Raw genomic sequence first — 18,211 nt, forward strand, 5'->3', positions numbered from 1 at the left:
CAAATATAGTGTTTAACTGAAAGTGACAGAAGATAGACAAGGTAAAGAAGCCTGTAAATATGGGCAGTGTCACACACGACAGCATGCCAGAGATAGGAAGTAACAAAGTAAAAATACTTCGTTACCGTACTCAAGTAGATTTTTGAGATATTTTTACTTTACTATTTATTTTTGTGCCGATTTTTTACTTTTACTCCTTACATTTTTAACACGAATATTGGTACTTTCTAATCCTCCTTGAGAGCCATTTTACAAAATTGGCTCGTTACTTTAGTTTCAAATAATTTCAGTGGAGTTACCGCTATTATTTTTTGCGTCATCAATACCGAATTCAATCTAATGACGCACCACTACAAGACGACTCGACAGATTTGGCGGAATAAAGTATGGGGAACTTCTAAATTAATGTCTGTTTAGCAATTCATATTTCATCCTTTATTTTCTTTCCAGAAGCCATATTTGAGAACACACACATACATGTAGATTCCTTTAAATGTTAAGGGGAAGATTAAAAAAGAGAAACTGGATCTGTGAATTCTCACAGAATCACAATTGAATTCATATCTTGCTACTCAGTCAGAATCTTATTAACCTGGAGTCCCAGTCTCTGTCACAATAACCATATATGTGATGTTTTAGGCCTATTGGCAGACATCCATTTAAAATGTAGCCAATGGCATATAAAGAGCCTTTTTCCATATCCACTGAAGTTTCTCAGCTTGCACTCTAGTAACATTTGTGTGGTCCAGGTAGCTCTGCATAAAAAATGGTCATTCGCACAGCTACTTTTACTTTTATACTTCAAGTAAATTTCCAAGCCTGTACTTTGTTACTTTTACTTGAGTAAAGAAGTTAAATCAGTACTTCTACTTTTACCAGAGTATTTTTTAACATAAGTATCTGTACTTCAATTTGAGTACGAGAAGTGAGTACTTTTGCCATCTCTGCAGCATGCAGAAACATATTTGCAAGCCAGTAGTAATCTACAACAAAGACCGTTAATAAAAAGGAAGGTCTGCAACAAAGCATATTTCAAGTAATGAAAGCTGTTCTGGGATAACAAGATTACGAGAAAGATAACTTTTTATCACAACTGAGGCCAAACTAACAAATACACACATCCTTAAGAGGTGAAAAGGTTATCCTGTGCCCTGTGGTTGGTTTTGGCACGCTACCCTCTGCTGCTTCTCATTTCTTTTTTTGACATTTCCTGTTCTATCTCAAGTTGAGGAGTCAGCTTTGCAGCTCTGGAAGCTTGAAATGCTAGTAGTGGTTGCATTTACTTTTATGTTCTATATATGTCATGTAAAGTGGATTTGCAACAGTCTGGGTTTATCTTTAACTCTTACCCAAGAAACTGCAGCCTATATTTTTCAGTCCTTTAAAACTACCGTATGATTTGGAACTCAGCTAGCAGAAGGCCACTGTCAGCAGCTGAAATTGCAAGTCAGGGAGATTTTGAGCCTAATTCTTTTTTTGCAACAGTGAGCAAAGCACTCCACCTGCTGGCCAAGAGTGGTATCACCAGACTGTGTACCTGGTGGCAAACACCATGAAGTAGCACAAGGGGTAAAGTCAAAGTACTTCTTGAAAATTGGTATTTTAAACAATAGCTGTGGAAGTGAAACCAACAGCCTTTGGCTACCTGGAAGTGCCCTCTGAGTCACTGAGTTTCCGTTTTTAATTTACGTTTTCCCCCATTTTATATAAAGGGAGCCGTTTTCCTGGAAGTGTTTTGCATACATGTATATTACTCAGACAGTCATAGGAAAACCTCTTAAAGGTTAAATCTCACACTGTTTAAATAACAAGTTATAAAAAAAAAAAATTCTAAATGCTAAGTGCTGAACTATCAAGTTTCTGTCTTAGATAAGCCCATTCAAATAACTTACTTTTGCATTTCAATAGTCTAGAAACCGGTTTAGAATAAAAACTGGTGGCAATTTGCAGTCCTGCAATAGTTATACTTTATTCATCCCAAGGGAAATTTTGAGTGAGGTGAGAGTGCCGAATCCTAACCACTAGACCCCCAGGGCATATTCTTAATAATGCTTATATTAGGAAATATTCAGCAAAGATGGCTTAACCAACAGAGAGAACTGTATAATGCAAGCATCTCTATTGGCCTACCCAGTTGAAGAACATTTGATAATCATCAGGTCAACTCAAGGTCCTCTGACAGAGAGGAAGCGTGCTTTGTGCAAATTATTTTATTCATAGATAGCAGACAGAACAGAAAAAGAGGTGTCCTTTTCAGCCGTGAACACCTGTGTCTCTCAGCGTTAGTCCACTTTTAAATTGAGTCTAGATGTTGAAACTTTACACAAAATAAAAAGGCATCTTCAACGAGACACTTTTTTATTTTTTTATTGATATGCCTGCTAACAGAAAGGTGCGGGTCCACACAGCCACGTTGCAATAAAGGGAGTATGAATATTCCAGCCAATCTCTATTTTAGAATAAAGAGATACTAATTAGGCTGCACTTGAATTACGACATAGGCCAACTTGATGGGACACATTTAACTTTTTGTTTTGATGAAGGCTAAAGTGATGGGGAGGAACTACTGCTGGTAGAGATAATTTAATCAGTATTATCCGTAAACATGAATATCCATATTGTGTTTCTCATAATTGACATATTTCGGTTATACTATACTTGAAGGTATCTACATAACAGTGACATGACACTGTCATGAATGTGTCACAAACATAAAGAAGTCATAAACGTTAATGACAACGCTTCTGTCAGACAGTATCATTCGGTTTTTGTCATAAAAAGTTAGAGTTAGGGTTCATGTGTCATGACAGTGTCATGTCACTCTTATGTAGATACCTTCAAGTAAAGTGTTACCCATATTTCTATTAGCTAGTTGACTATGGGAAAATATGAAATAAAGCTGTGACAAGATTGTTAAGAGCACCTTTATGACCTGTGCATACTAAACCACTGTTTTGAGACTATTGCATACTTTAAAAAAGAAAATTATAAATCATATCGCTAGGGAAGGCTGAAATATCAATTTGGGGTAAGTAAAATTAAATGACCCACCCCTGCTCGCCCAAAAAAAGTTAAAAAAAAAAAATACATCACCCTCCCCCTTTTCTGAACCCCTAATAAATGTTGGATATCCCATAATGAGGAAAACTTAATTACTTTTCCTATTTTGTTGCTGAGCCAACTAAAAGAACTAAAAGAATGAATGCCCTGTTTTCCAATTTTTTGTAACTGGGTAGTCAAGGCCCGTCAAGCCATCTACTACTATTACTACTATTATAATGTTAAAGAACGCAGTTACCCATATGAAGTGCTTAGGATAAATAAAGTTGTTTTTTTTTGCTCTTTTCTGTATTATTAGACAGTAAACACTATTAAATCAGTCCTGTTACAGTACAGTACAGTACAGCTTTGGAAACTCACAAAACAGGACATTTCTGTTTCTCTTCATTTTCCCTCCAAAACTAATCACCTGCAAATAAACTGCGCAATCAACCCACGCACGCACACATTCACTCATTTCCTTCCACTAGCGCATTACTGTACGATTGTTAATAATAAAACTATGCATTATGACATCATTTATATTCAGATCACACATCCATGGACAGGTGAGAACAAAATGGGTGGTGGTATGTCTGCAAAGTCTTTAAGAGCAGGGATCCTGTTTTTAGTCAAAGGTGACAGCTTTTCTTAAGTGTCTGCAGACTCTGTGCAGCTCATTTTCCACTTCTTCTCTTTTCTCTCTCGCTCTCTCTCTCAGAGCCACCAGAAGCGCACATAGACAATGAGCATGATGAAAAAGACACCACCGGCTGCCAGCTTGGCATAGGTGGATCGGGTATTCAGATACTTGGCGTCGCTCCTGTACTTCTTCGACAGGCTGGACAAGTTGCTGGCCTTGGAGTCCAGCGCTGCGGGGATGAGAAAGAAGAGGAAAGGGAACCGGAGTTGAAAACAAAAGAGTAGAGAGGAGATTGGAAAAAGGAGAAGAAAGACACAGATAAGGACAATATCAAATACGGATCACCCTCCTCACTTTTATCAATCAGTGAGAGAGGGACACACTTCCTTCGGTTTGACCCGAAGAGATCTGAGCTAACATGGACTTACCCGAGAGAGCCTCTCCTCTCTGCAGCACCTCCTCTATGTTAGCCACCATGATCCTCTGTACGTCCTGGAGCTCTGTGTTGATGCTGCCCAGATTCCTTCTTGCTCGGCTGTCAATGTACGACTTCTTGGTTTTTTGGATGTAGGTGTCTGGTGAGGCAGCAACACAAATAATAAAAACAGTTAATGGCAGCATGTGGAGGGGTTTCTCAAAATGTTTAACCAAATAAGTCAAGTTCACTTTATAGTCAATTCTGCAATATGTGCCAGACATACAGAGCAATTGAAAATACAATTCTCTCTGACCCATGGTGCAATAAGGACACATACAACAAGTATAATATAAAAGATAATATAAAAGATAAGAAATATATACAAATAACGATTAAAAAAAATAACGATTAAAAAAATAATAAATAAATAAATAAATATATATATATATAAATAAAATAAATATATATATATAAATATAAATATATATATATATATATATATATATATATATATATATATATATATATATATATATATATATATATATATATATATATATATATATATATATATATTGTAAATACATTGCAAATGTAAAAATGTAAAAAAATCCGGCACCCGCAATGGTTGCAATAGACTGAGCTCCGACACCTGCCTCCATTTTTCATTAAATAACCAGGTCTATTGCTTTTTCTTCGACGCCAAAACCTTGTCTGTTGTCACGGTGACTCGGTGAAATGCCGGCAGGCACGAAAAAGCAGGTCTCGTTATCGCCTGGGCTGTCTACTCGTTCAGAGAAATTCGCTAGCATGTGGGTGGCTAATGGAGTGGTGGCTAACGGAGCAGCTGATATGGACACGTTCTCTAACATGGAGGAATTAATCGACTGGGTCTTGGAGAAGCAGCTACGTGCACTTAAATTCAGTGATATATAGCACAGTTAAGGAAGTGCTGGCCAAATTTAACACCTTGCAGCAACACATCGAGGCAGAAGCTGAGATGCAGGAAATCATGGTATATGAACCGGACCAATCTGACTGTGTCACATTCAAGACCCAGCGGCTTCGGACGCCTGAGGGGATACAGCACGAGCTGCACGCTGAACGCAACTCAGACTCGTTCATCTGCCGCGCTGCCCTGGGAACGACGCGCGGAGAGAGAGAGTTCACCTTCGATGCTAGCCTATTGCCCTATTATCACCAACACATTGACCAACTTTAAACAGGTCGAGGAGCAACTACGCTACTCCAATAAGTGGCATTTGAACACCCCAATTTGGCACAACATACACTTAATGTCTGGAAAACAAACCTTTTGTTTATAACCAGTGGAGTGACAGAGGTATTTATACTCTAGACCAGCTATTCAATGATGAAGGTATGTTAAATTTTGAATAACCTGAGAGCTAGCTTTGAGGTCCCTAGGACTTTATCTTCGCCTAAGATCAGCCCTAAAATGTACCATGGGGGAACAGTCTTAAGATGCACCCAATCATTAAATGGCTTGTTGATTCTCCGGTGAGAGGATTAGTGTCCAGGATTTATGCTAAACTAATCCAAGTATCCGTAGGAGAACTCCCAATACTAAAGAAATGGGAGCGACAGTTGAGCTCGGAGGGTAACGTAATTAATTGGGTGACAGTTTGGGACAACATTTCCAAAAACCCAAATCACCAGCAGATCCACTTCAACATATGCCATAGGACATATTGGACTCCTCAGAAGAGCTACGTCTCTAAAACCATTCCTACTCCCTATTGCACGTTCTGCCAACCTGAACAAACCAGAACTTTCCTGCACATGGTCTGGGAGTGTGAACACGTGCATGAGTTTTGGAATAAAACATCAATAACATCTGATGTGATAGGATGTCGAATTCCTATGACCCGATTGTTTTGTTACTTAACGATGACTCTAATTACATCTGCATGGGAGACAGAAAAAAATCTGGCTAGCTGGATCAACCGTGACCAATGATAGCTCAGCGCTGGCTCCCCCTCCCCCACTCGCTTTGTATAAAACAGTGGTTGGCGTATTTTCTGGACATAGTTATGCTTGCAGTCCTGGCGTTATGGGCGGGCTTTAGGGGTCCGGTCCCGCCCCCAGAGTCAGCTGTGCCCACCCTGGATGGACATCTGATGAGCGTGTCACCAATCCCACCTTTTGTTTTATAATTTTTTTTTTATAAAAGAAATATTGTTTTGAATATACATAAATCATGAATAAAAAATAAAATGGTGTTTGTTCTTAATTTTATTAAAATAATTGTAAATGGATTTGATTTATTTGTGAAAACTGATGCGGTTAAAATGGAAACTGACATGTAGCCTGCATGTCAGGCAGCTATCGGGAATTTGGTGGAGAATAGGTAGCTTAATGTAAACTAAAGAGAGAATTAAGGCTATGGATATACAGCGTTCTTAATGTTAATCAACGACCAACACCAAGGTTGGTGGAAGAAAGTGACAAAGACGGCGAAAGTACAGGGAGTAACGTTAGTTCTGAAGTTTGGGGAGAAGTGGAAGAACAGCCTTTTGAGAAGATTTCCCTCTGCAGCAAAGCATCGCCTGCCGCTCTACTAACGGTGAGCTTGTATTTTATGCTAGCTCCCTGTAGCCCATGTTAGAGGCTGAGAGACAGTAAAACAAACGCCCTCAAAAACACAATAAAAATGTAACGTTAATACTCCTGATTAAGATGCTTAATGATTGCCAAGGCCTACATTATTCTCCCTGTTTTTATTTGTATCACAATGTTTTCCATGATTTAGGCTAATGCAACTATCCCTCTTGGTGGTTGTGCACAATAGCGCAGAGAAAATTAAGTCACTCCGCTGTTATGCTGTTTCAATACCAAATAAAATCTGTTATACGTGCAGACATGCATAAATTCATTAAATGCTCATTTGGAAGATAATTAAGATAATATTACATGATGAGATTTATTTAATTTGTGCCCCCCCCCAAAATAATTGCATGCCCATCTGTGAATTTGTGTCTGGTGCAGGGTCTGTATGCTTGAGCTCTCTACAGCAAGGATTAACAAAGCCAAGTCATCGACTATAGACCTATGGAAAAACGCAGCAGCACAAGTATCAGTCCTAATGACCTCAACATCACAAGAATTAGAGGAGAGTGACTAGGCAAGGTGTGATTTTTGTTTTCTTGTATTTTGGTTTGTTTTGTTTTCCTCAAGACCGCATAGGGTGGGGGGTGGGTGAGGGTTTTTGGTTCCTGTTCGATTGTATTTGTTTGTTCTGTATGTTGTGTGTTCAAAAATATAAAAATAATAAAAAAATTGATCATAAAAAAATAGAAAGCTAAAGATGACGATATTTGAAATTTGCAATATAAAAGAAAGAGTTCCTGAGGGTCTTCTTTTATATGAAGTGGCCAGTGCAGAGGGGAGGGGGTTGAGCTTCCTGACTGCCTGGGGAATGAAGCTGTTTGCCAGTCTGATGGAACAGGCTCAGATGCTTCGGTACCATCTCCAGATGGCAAGAGGCTGTGTGAGAGGTGGTGTGAGGTCACCCACAATGCTGGCTGCTTTGCGGGTGAGGCGGGTTTGGTAAATGTCCAGGAGTGAGGGGAGTGGACATTTACCAAACCCGCCACACTCTAAATAAGTTCTGCAGATAACTATCAGCTCCACAGTCCTGGTAGTCTGCCTGTCATCTGGGTGTTAGACAAACTCCCCTCGCTGATAGATTTAATAAGCAACATAATAAACTAGAGGAGTGGCATTTGAGTTTGCTCCTATTGATTTTCTATGGGATTTGAGTGACATTGTTATTCAAAGCAGAACTGACCAGCGATGCAACAAAAGTGGGTCGAAAGTAATAAAATGCCACGGCGCAATCAAGAGCAAAATTGGCCTGGACGCTCTGTTGTGAAACTGCCAAAAGCAGTGAGACATCATTTCTCACTTCCATGTGTTGTAGAGAAAAGGTCAGATTTGTAGATACCCGACTTTTTTACATCACAACTATACATATTATACAACAAAATTATGGTCACTAATGCATTTGAAACACACAAACAAGCTTAAACGTAATTATTCAGTTGCTCCTGGCTCTTTTCTTCTTACCAAATTCAATGAAGGAGTAGGGCCGGGAAACTGTGGGGACCTTCTTTCCATGCTGCTCATGGAACTCTGCCTGCAGGTCTTCAAGGTAAGCAAAGGCCAGCTTCTTAGCAAAGCTGGCTTCACACAGCACAAGGTAGCACACTCCTTTCTCTATAACATAGCTGCAAGGGGAACATAAAAATGGGAAAAGACACCATTACAGAAATAATTGTATTGGATTTGTTTTAGTGCTCTGTGGCACTGTGCATTTTAATGTTTAAAAATTCTGAATTCCAGAAATATAATATCACAAGATCATATTTTTAACTGTACTCATGTTCTTCTTCATACTCACTGAAATGACATGGAGCCAGCCTCTAAAGTGCAGCGTGTGGGACTCTGATCATTGAGTTTCCTGAAGAGCTGCTTAGCTTGACTCTGATACTGCTGAAGGTCCCGACCCAACTGAACAGACGAAATAACAACACCAGTTACACCGCAACTCACATCTCACACAGCAAATACATGTAGAGCTCAAAAGCAAATGTCACAATTTTAGCACCAGAAAAGACAAAATGGCAAAAATATTAGTGTTTGTCAAGACAGACAAAAATAGCAACCACCTACAGTCTAGATTTCACACTAATTTCCTTGATGGTGTTAATTGCTTGCCCTGTACAGTATGCTGGAAATAAATAGTTGGCACAAAAGACTACAGACAGACTCAGCAGTGTGATGCTACAACTGAGACAGAAGGCAATGTGGGTTTTTTTTTAAGGAAAAAATAGCCACTCCAGTAGTTTATGGTGAATTGTTTATGGTCAGCATTTGGGTGGTGGATGGTATTCATTTCCTGGGTGATGTTGACTCTAGCAAATGATAGATCCTTTACAGCAACACTGTAGCATCACAGATACACGCATGATGTTGAAGCAGCGAGCAGAGACACAACAAACCTTTTCACTTCCCTTTATGAAAGCAAACAAGAGAGTGAGGGAAAGATGTTAGACTCCTGGTAAGTCATGCTCAAACATAATAAACCAACTTAACATGTTACAATGCCATCCATTTAACATTTGCATAAGTTAAGTTTGTTTGTGCCTTCTCACTCTAGTTGAGGGTTTTTATTTTTTTAAAGATTATTTTTATGGACATTTCCACCTATAATGATAGGACAGCTCAGACATGAAAGGGGACAGAGAGGGGGAAGACATGCAGGAAACCGTCACAGGTCGGACTCGAACCTTGGACCTTCAGTGTTGAGGAAACAACCTCAATATAGGTGTGCCTGCTCTACCAACTGAGCTAACTGGCCATTTCAGTTGACAGGTGTATGAAATACAGTAAACCAGGGACGTTGCACCTGAACCACTCTGCCAGATTTAGTTATTGATAAATTGTAAGCAAGGTCATTTTACAGTTAAGAAATAAGCATGTCGGTACTCTCTGGTAGACACATTTTGTATGGGTTTTTTCACATTTTTCATGTCAAACATATCTTTTTAACAATTTCTTGTTACCTATCGGTGAACATTCATACAGTACAGATATCTATATGATAAGATAAATATACAATGAGCATGTTTTAACTGCAGCCCTCTGTGTTTGGTACAACACATAGACATCTCTATGTGAAAAAAATATTTTTAAAAGACCTAAATTGGACTGTGTTTAGCCTCATGAAACTTACAGGTGAAGTTATGCAATGCTCAAATGATTATGCAGCATATGAATAAGGTCAGGGTTGAAACACAGGGAGCCTGTTCTGTAAGCACTCTGAGGAATGACTCAGTTGCTTTAGGTAAATAAAATGCTGGCTCTGTGTAGAGACAGACAGGCCTACAGTAACGTTAGCCAGTAAATGTTAGCTAACGTGTCACTATAACAACTTGGAGGCGTTTACAACAGAAGCCTGTGCAGTGATAACAGCAAACAGGCAGCTGGAAAAAAAGAAGCTGAAATTTTAACCTGCTCGTCCTCCTGCATTGAAGCGGCTAACGGCAGTCCGTCAGCCAGCCGAGCGATCATCGTCAGCAGCACCATCTCTCCGCTATGTCCGGGTGTTCCACTGCCCACTAAAAATGTTCCAGGTAAACTGGGACTGGGTTTGGCAGAGGCTGTAAACTGACAACACCACAGGGCTGAGGCGCTGAGCTGGCCGGAAACGCAAGAGCTTTGTGTGTCACAGCTAAATATTTCCGTCCTCTCGTTATGCGGAAGCAATTTGTGACCACAAATACAGTTCCGTATCACTTTTACTTATAACGTTTTCTACAAAGACTGAATGTTTGTGTCCATAGTGACTTTTCTTACTTTATTTCATTTCCTAGTGTATTATTATCATCGTCGTCATACATCATGTAGAATTATTTTGTATAAGACCAAGACACCTGTCGTCTTCCCATGTCTCCATCCACTGAGGAAGACTATGATTTTTGACTGAATACTGTTTCCAATGAACTGTGCACCTTACACCCTCCCCCACATTTCTTTTGCACTACTTATATTATTACATGTTACATTTCTCTTAAGTACATGTTGACACTGGGAAATGAGTTGCTGCAATCTCGTCGTATGTGTATAATGACAATAAAAGGCATTCTATTTTATTCTAATAATAATAATTAATAATTAGACTTTTATGAGTTTAGCCTACTTTGACTAATATAAAGAGTTCAAAAAATGTTCTTATCCTAAAATAATTGACAAAATGTTTATTTGATAAGAATCTTAAAAAATACAATTAGTAATCTGTTATGCAGTGCTGTATGCAGTTCAATGAGTGTAGCCTATACCGATGATTATTGTGTTCATTATTTCTGCAAATATGATTTCTATGTAAATACTTTACAGAAAAAGTGCCCTGTCACTTCAAGTAAGTGTAAAAAAAAAAACATAGCTATTTTTTAGAAGACAGTAAAGAAGCCTTGATATGAACATGATAGTATTTTTACTGGTGTCAAGATAATAATAAAATGAGATGTTGAATGCAGTCAGCCCAGGGAATTATGCTATGACCACAAAATAGGACACTGCTTGACTTGAATCATTACCCCACCTTTCCATTTCCATTCATCTTATTGCACAGAATGATATCCCTCTTACGCCACTAATCCCTAATCCCCGTTGAAATGGAAACCTGACTCACATAACATAGATCTTCAGTGTCCCATTGATGTCCAGCATGTCCATAAATACCTTGGAATCATGAAGAAAACCCAGCTACAGAGAAATCAAGGTACAATCCACTCTGTTGCTAAAGTGCATTTGACCATTCTATTACTAAAGTGACTTACTTTGCAGTGCCCCCAAATGGCCAAATATGGCTCCCCGTTGAAATGGAAACCTGATTCACATAACACAGATCTTCAGTGTCCCATTGATGCCCAGCACGTCCATAAATATCTGGGAATAGAGCAGCCTGAATAAGACTTACAATATGGCTTTAAATAGCAGCCTCAAACAGAGTTGAAATATAGCTTTAAGTGGACATTTAAGCCTTTATTTTTACAATCCTTCATCAGAATGCTCCGAAAATGGACAGGGACATTAAGGGATGTGTATACTATCACCCTGGGGTGAAATCAGTCTGGCTAATATGGAGGTTTGGTTTTAGAGCAGCCTGAATAAGACTTACAATATGGCTTTAAATAGCAGCCTCAAACAGAGTTGAAATATAGCTTTAAGTTGACATTTTAGCCTTTGTTTTTAAAATCCTTCATCAGAATGCTCCGAAAATGCACAGGGACATTAAGGGATGTGTATACTATCACCCTGGGGTGAAATCAGTCTGGCTAATATGGAGGTTTGGTTTTTAGAGCAGCCTGAATAAGACTTACAATATGGCTTTAAATAGCAGCCTCAAACAGAGTTGAAATATAGCTTTAAGTTGACATTTAAGCCTTTATTTTTAAAATCCTTCATCAGAATGCTCCAAAAATGCACAGGGACATTAAGGGATGTGTATACTATCACCCTGGGGTGAAATCAGTCTGGCTAATATGGAGGTTTGGTTTTTAGAGCAGCCTGAATAAGACTTACAATATGGCTTTTAAATAGCAGCCTCAAACAGAGAGTTGAAATATAGCTTTAAGTTGACATTTAAGCCTTTATTTTTAAAATCCTTCATCAGAATGCTCCGAAAATGCACAGGGACATTAAGGGATGTGTATACTATCACCCTGGGGTGAAATCAGTCTGGCTAATATGGAGGTTTGGTTTTAGAGCAGCCTGAATAAGACTTACAATATGGCTTTAAATAGCAGCCTCAAACAGAGTTGAAATATAGCTTTAAGTTGACATTTAAGCCTTTATTTTTAAAATCCTTCATCAGAATGCTCCGAAAATGCACAGGGACATTAAGGGATGTGTATACTATCACCCTGGGGTGAAATCAGTCTGGCTAATATGGAGGTTTGGTTTTTAGAGCAGCCTGAATAAGACTTACAATATGGCTTTAAATAGCAGCCTCAAACAGAGTTGAAATATAGCTTTAAGTTGACATTTAAGCCTTTATTTTTTAAATCCTTCATCAGAATGCTCCGAAAATGCACAGGGACATTAAGGGATGTGTATACTATCACCCTGGGGTGAAATCAGTTCTGGCTAATATGGAGGTTTGGTTTTTAGAGCAGCCTGAATAAGACTTACAATATGGCTTTAAATAGCAGCCTCAAACAGAGTTGAAATATAGCTTTAAGTTGACATTTAAGCCTTTATTTTTTAAAATCCTTCATCAGAATGCTCCGAAAATGCACAGGGACATTAAGGGATGTGTATACTATCACCCTGGGGTGAAATCAGTCTGGCTAATATGGAGGTTTGGTTTTAGAGCAGCCTGAATAAGACTTACAATATGGCTTTAAATAGCAGCCTCAAACAGAGTTGAAATATAGCTTTAAGTTGACATTTAAGCCTTTATTTTTAAAATCCTTCATCAGAATGCTCCAAAAATGCACAGGGACATTAAGGGATGTGTATACTATCACCCTGGGGTGAAATCAGTCTGGCTAATATGGAGGTTTGGTTTTTAGAGCAGCCTGAATAAGACTTACAATATGGCTTTAAATAGCAGCCTCAAACAGAGTTGAAATATAGCTTTAAGTTGACATTTAAGCCTTTATTTTTAAAATTCCTTCATCAGAATGCTCCGAAAATGCACAGGGACATTAAGGGATGTGTATACTATCACCCTGGGGTGAAATCAGTCTGGCTAAGATGGAGGTTTGGTTTGTAGAGCAGCCTGAATAAGACTTACAATATGGCTTTAAATAGCAGCCTCAAACAGAGTTGAAATATAGCTTTAAGTGGACATTTAAGCCTTTATTTTTAAAATCCTTCATCAGAATGCTCCGAAAATGCACAGGGACATTAAGGGATGTGTATACTATCACCCTGGGGTGAAATCAGTCTGGCTAAGATGGAGGTTTGGTTTTAGAGCAGCCTGAAATAGAGTTACAATATGGCTTTAAATAGCAGCCTCAAACAGAGTTGAAATATAGCTTTAAGTGGACATTTAAGCCTTTATTTTTAAAATCCTTCATCAGAATGCTCCGAAAATGCACAGGGACATTAAGGGATGTGTATACTATCACCCTGGGGTGAAATCAGTCTGGCTAATATGGAGGTTTGGTTTTAGAGCAGCCTGAATAAGACTTACAATATGGCTTTAAATAGCAGCCTCAAACAGAGTTGAAATATAGCTTTAAGTTGACATTTAAGCCTTTATTTTTAAAATCCTTCATCAGAATGCTCCAAAAATGCACAGGGACATTAAGGGATGTGTATACTATCACCCTGGGGTGAAATCAGTCTGGCTAATATGGAGGTTTGGTTTTTAGAGCAGCCTGAATAAGACTTACAATATGGCTTTAAATAGCAGCCTCAAACAGAGTTGAAATATAGCTTTAAGTTGACATTTAAGCCTTTATTTTTACTTTCCTTCATCAGAATGCTCCGAAAATGCACAGGGACATTAAGGGATGTGTATACTATCACCCTGGGGTGAAATCAGTCTGGCTAATATGGAGGTTTGGTTTTAGAGCAGCCTGAATAAGACTTACAATATGGCTTTAAATAGCAGCCTCAAACAGAGTTGAAATATAGCTTTAAGTTGACATTTAAGCCTTTATTTTTAATCCTTCATCAGAATGCTCCGAAAATGCACAGGGACATTAAGGGATGTGTATACTATCACCCTGGGTGAAATCAGTCTGGCTAATATGGAGGTTTGGTTTTTAGAGCAGCCTGAATAAGACTTACAATATGGCTTTAAATAGCAGCCTCAAACAGAGTTGAAATATAGCTTTAAGTTGACATTTAAGCCTTTATTTTTAAAATCCTTCATCAGAATGCTCCGAAAATGCACAGGGACATTAAGGGATGTGTATACTATCACCCTGGGGTGAAATCAGTCTGGCTAATATGGAGGTTTGGTTTTTTAGAGCAGCCTGAATAAGACTTACAATATGGCTTTAAATAGCAGCCTCAAACAGAGTTGAAATATAGCTTTAAGTTGACATTTAAGCCTTTATTTTTAAAATCCTTCATCAGAATGCTCCGAAAATGCACAGGGACATTAAGGGATGTGTATACTATCACCCTGGGGTGAAATCAGTCTGGCTAATATGGAGGTTTGGTTTTTAGAGCAGCCTGAATAAGACTTACAATATGGCTTTAAATAGCAGCCTCAAACAGAGTTGAAATATAGCTTTAAGTTGACATTTAAGCCTTTATTTTTAAAATCCTTCATCAGAATGCTCCGAAAATGCACAGGGACATTAAGGGATGTGTATACTATCACCCTGGGGTGAAATCAGTCTGGCTAATATGGAGGTTTGGTTTTTAGAGCAGCCTGAATAAGACTTACAATATGGCTTTAAATAGCAGCCTCAAACAGAGTTGAAATATAGCTTTAAGTTGACATTTAAGCCTTTATTTTTAAAATCCTTCATCAGAATGCTCCGAAAATGCACAGGGACATTAAGGGATGTGTATACTATCACCCTGGGGTGAAATCAGTCTGGCTAATATGGAGGTTTGGTTTTTTTAGAGCAGCCTGAATAAGACTTACAATATGGCTTTAAATAGCAGCCTCAAACAGAGTTGAAATATAGCTTTAAGTTGACATTTAAGCCTTTATTTTAAAAACCTTCATCAGAATGCTCCGAAAATGCACAGGGACATTAAGGGATGTGTATACTATCACCCTGGGGTGAAATCAGTCTGGCTAATATGGAGGTTTGGTTTTAGAGCAGCCTGAATAAGACTTACAATATGGCTTTAAATAGCAGCCTCAAACAGAGTTGAAATATAGCTTTAAGTTGACATTTAAGCCTTTATTTTTAAAATCCTTCATCAGAATGCTCCGAAAATGCACAGGGACATTAAGGGATGTGTATACTATCACCCTGGGGTGAAATCAGTCTGGCTAATATGGAGGTTTGGTTTTTAGAGCAGCCTGAATAAGACTTACAATATGGCTTTAAATAGCAGCCTCAAACAGAGTTGAAATATAGCTTTAAGTTGACATTTAAGCCTTTATTTTTAAAATCCTTCATCAGAATGCTCCGAAAATGCACAGGGACATTAAGGGATGTGTATACTATCACCCTGGGGTGAAATCAGTCTGGCTAATATGGAGGTTTGGTTTTTAGAGCAGCCTGAATAAGACTTACAATATGGCTTTAAATAGCAGCCTCAAACAGAGTTGAAATATAGCTTTAAGTTGACATTTAAGCCTTTATTTTTAAAATCCTTCATCAGAATGCTCCGAAAATGCACAGGGACATTAAGGGATGTGTATACTATCACCCTGGGGTGAAATCAGTCTGGCTAATATGGAGGTTTGGTTTTTAGAGCAGCCTGAATAAGACTTACAATATGGCTTTAAATAGCAGCCTCAAACAGAGTTGAAATATAGCTTTAAGTTGACATTTAAGCCTTTATTTTTAAAATCCTTCATCAGAATGCTCCGAAAATGCACAGGGACATTAAGGGATGTGTATACTATCACCCTGGGGTGAAATCAGTCTGGCTAATATGGAGGTTTGGTTTTTAGAGCAGCCTGAATAAGACTTACAATATGGCTTTAAATAGCAGCCTCAAACAGAGTTGAAATATAGCTTTAAGTTGACATTTAAGCCTTTATTTTTAAAAACCTTCATCAGAATGCTCCGAAAATGCACAGGGACATTAAGGGATGTGTATACTATCACCCTGGGGTGAAATCAGTCTGGCTAATATGGAGGTTTGGTTTTTAGAGCAGCCTGAATAAGACTTACAATATGGCTTTAAATAGCAGCCTCAAACAGAGTTGAAATATAACTTTAAGTTGACATTTAAGCCTTTATTTTTAAAAACCTTCATCAGAATGCTCCGAAAATGCACAGGGACATTAAGGGATGTGTATACTATCACCCTGGGGTGAAATCAGTCTGGCTAATATGGAGGTTTGGTTTTTAGAGCAGCCTGAATAAGACTTACAATATGGCTTTAAATAGCAGCCTCAAACAGAGTTGAAATATAGCTTTAAGTTGACATTTAAGCCTTTATTTTTAAAATCCTTCATCAGAATGCTCCGAAAATGCACAGGGACATTAAGGGATGTGTATACTATCACCCTGGGTGAAAATCAGTCTGGCTAATATGGAGGTTTGGTTTTTAGAGCAGCCTGAATAAGACTTACAATATGGCTTTAAATAGCAGCCTCAAACAGAGTTGAAATATAGCTTTAAGTTGACATTTAAGCCTTTATTTTTAAAATCCTTCATCAGAATGCTCCGAAAATGCACAGGGACATTAAGGGATGTGTATACTATCACCCTGGGGTGAAATCAGTCTGGCTAATATGGAGGTTTGGTTTTTAGAGCAGCCTGAATAAGACTTACAATATGGCTTTAAATAGCAGCCTCAAACAGAGTTGAAATATAGCTTTAAGTTGACATTTAAGCCTTTATTTTTAAAATCCTTCATCAGAATGCTCCGAAAATGCACAGGGACATTAAGGGATGTATACTATCACCCTGGGGTGAAATCAGTCTGGCTAATATGGAGGTTTGGTTTTTAGAGCAGCCTGAATAAGACTTAAAATATGGCTTTAAATAGCAGCCTCAAACAGAGTTGAAATATAGCTTTAAGTTGACATTTAAGCCTTTATTTTTAAAAAACTTCATCAGAATGCTCCGAAAATGCACAGGGACATTAAGGGATGTGTATACTATCACCCTGGGGTGAAATCAGTCTGGCTAATATGGAGGTTTGGTTTTTAGAGCAGCCTGAATAAGACTTAAAATATGGCTTTAAATAGCAGCCTCAAACAGAGTTGAAATATAGCTTTAAGTTGACATTTAAGCCTTTATTTTTAAAATCCTTCATCAGAATGCTCCGAAAATGCACAGGGACATTAAGGGATGTGTATACTATCACCCTGGGGTGAAATCAGTCTGGCTAATATGGAGGTTTGGTTTTTAGAGCAGCCTGAATAAGACTTACAATATGGCTTTAAATAGCAGCCTCAAACAGAGTTGAAATATAGCTTTAAGTTGACATTTAAGCCTTTATTTTTAAAATCCTTCATCAGAATGCTCCGAAAATGCACAGGGACATTAAGGGATGTGTATACTATCACCCTGGGGTGAAATCAGTCTGGCTAATATGGAGGTTTGGTTTTTAGAGCAGCCTGAATAAGACTTACAATATGGCTTTAAATAGCAGCCTCAAACAGAGTTGAAATATAGCTTTAAGTTGACATTTAAGCCTTTATTTTTAAAATCCTTCATCAGAATGCTCCGAAAATGCACAGGGACATTAAGGGATGTGTATACTATCACCCTGGGGTGAAATCAGTCTGGCTAATATGGAGGTTTGGTTTTTAGAGCAGCCTGAATAAGACTTACAATATGGCTTTAAATAGCAGCCTCAAACAGAGTTGAAATATAGCTTTAAGTTGACATTTAAGCCTTTATTTTTAAAATTCCTTCATCAGAATGCTCCGAAAATGCACAGGGACATTAAGGGATGTGTATACTATCACCCTGGCGTGAAAT

General features: G+C 38.3%; 1 protein-coding gene across 1 annotated transcript; it reads right to left on the reverse strand.

Moving 5' to 3' along the window:
* Positions 1-1,937: 1,937 nt before the first annotated feature.
* On the reverse strand, positions 1,938-10,387 carry sec22bb (SEC22 homolog B, vesicle trafficking protein b). The gene is made up of 5 exons (XM_028587886.1): positions 10,134-10,387; positions 8,521-8,630; positions 8,187-8,347; positions 4,111-4,257; positions 1,938-3,911 (listed from the first exon to the last, which is right to left on the reverse strand). The coding sequence occupies exons 1-5, from the start codon at positions 10,206-10,208 to the stop codon at positions 3,757-3,759; spliced, it is 648 nt and encodes a 215-aa protein (XP_028443687.1). The 5' UTR covers positions 10,209-10,387; the 3' UTR covers positions 1,938-3,756.
* Between the last annotated feature and the right edge of the window lie 7,824 nt (positions 10,388-18,211).

The sequence above is a fragment of the Perca flavescens genome, chromosome 9 (genome assembly GCF_004354835.1).
Source record: "Perca flavescens isolate YP-PL-M2 chromosome 9, PFLA_1.0, whole genome shotgun sequence".
Lineage (NCBI taxonomy): Eukaryota > Metazoa > Chordata > Actinopteri > Perciformes > Percidae > Perca > Perca flavescens.

Bases quoted from the DNA above. Each gene is read 5' to 3' on its own strand.
- sec22bb (XM_028587886.1), bottom strand. From the start codon at position 10,208: ATGGTGCTGCTGACGATGATCGCTCGGCTGGCTGACGGACTGCCGTTA. The intron at 8,348-8,520 runs GTGAGTATGAAG...TTCCCCTTGCAG, and splicing joins GCTGGCTCCATGTCATTTCA to CTATGTTATAGAGAAAGGAG. The intron at 4,258-8,186 runs GTAAGAAGAAAA...CTGCCTCACCAG, and splicing joins CTACTCCTTCATTGAATTTG to ACACCTACATCCAAAAAACC.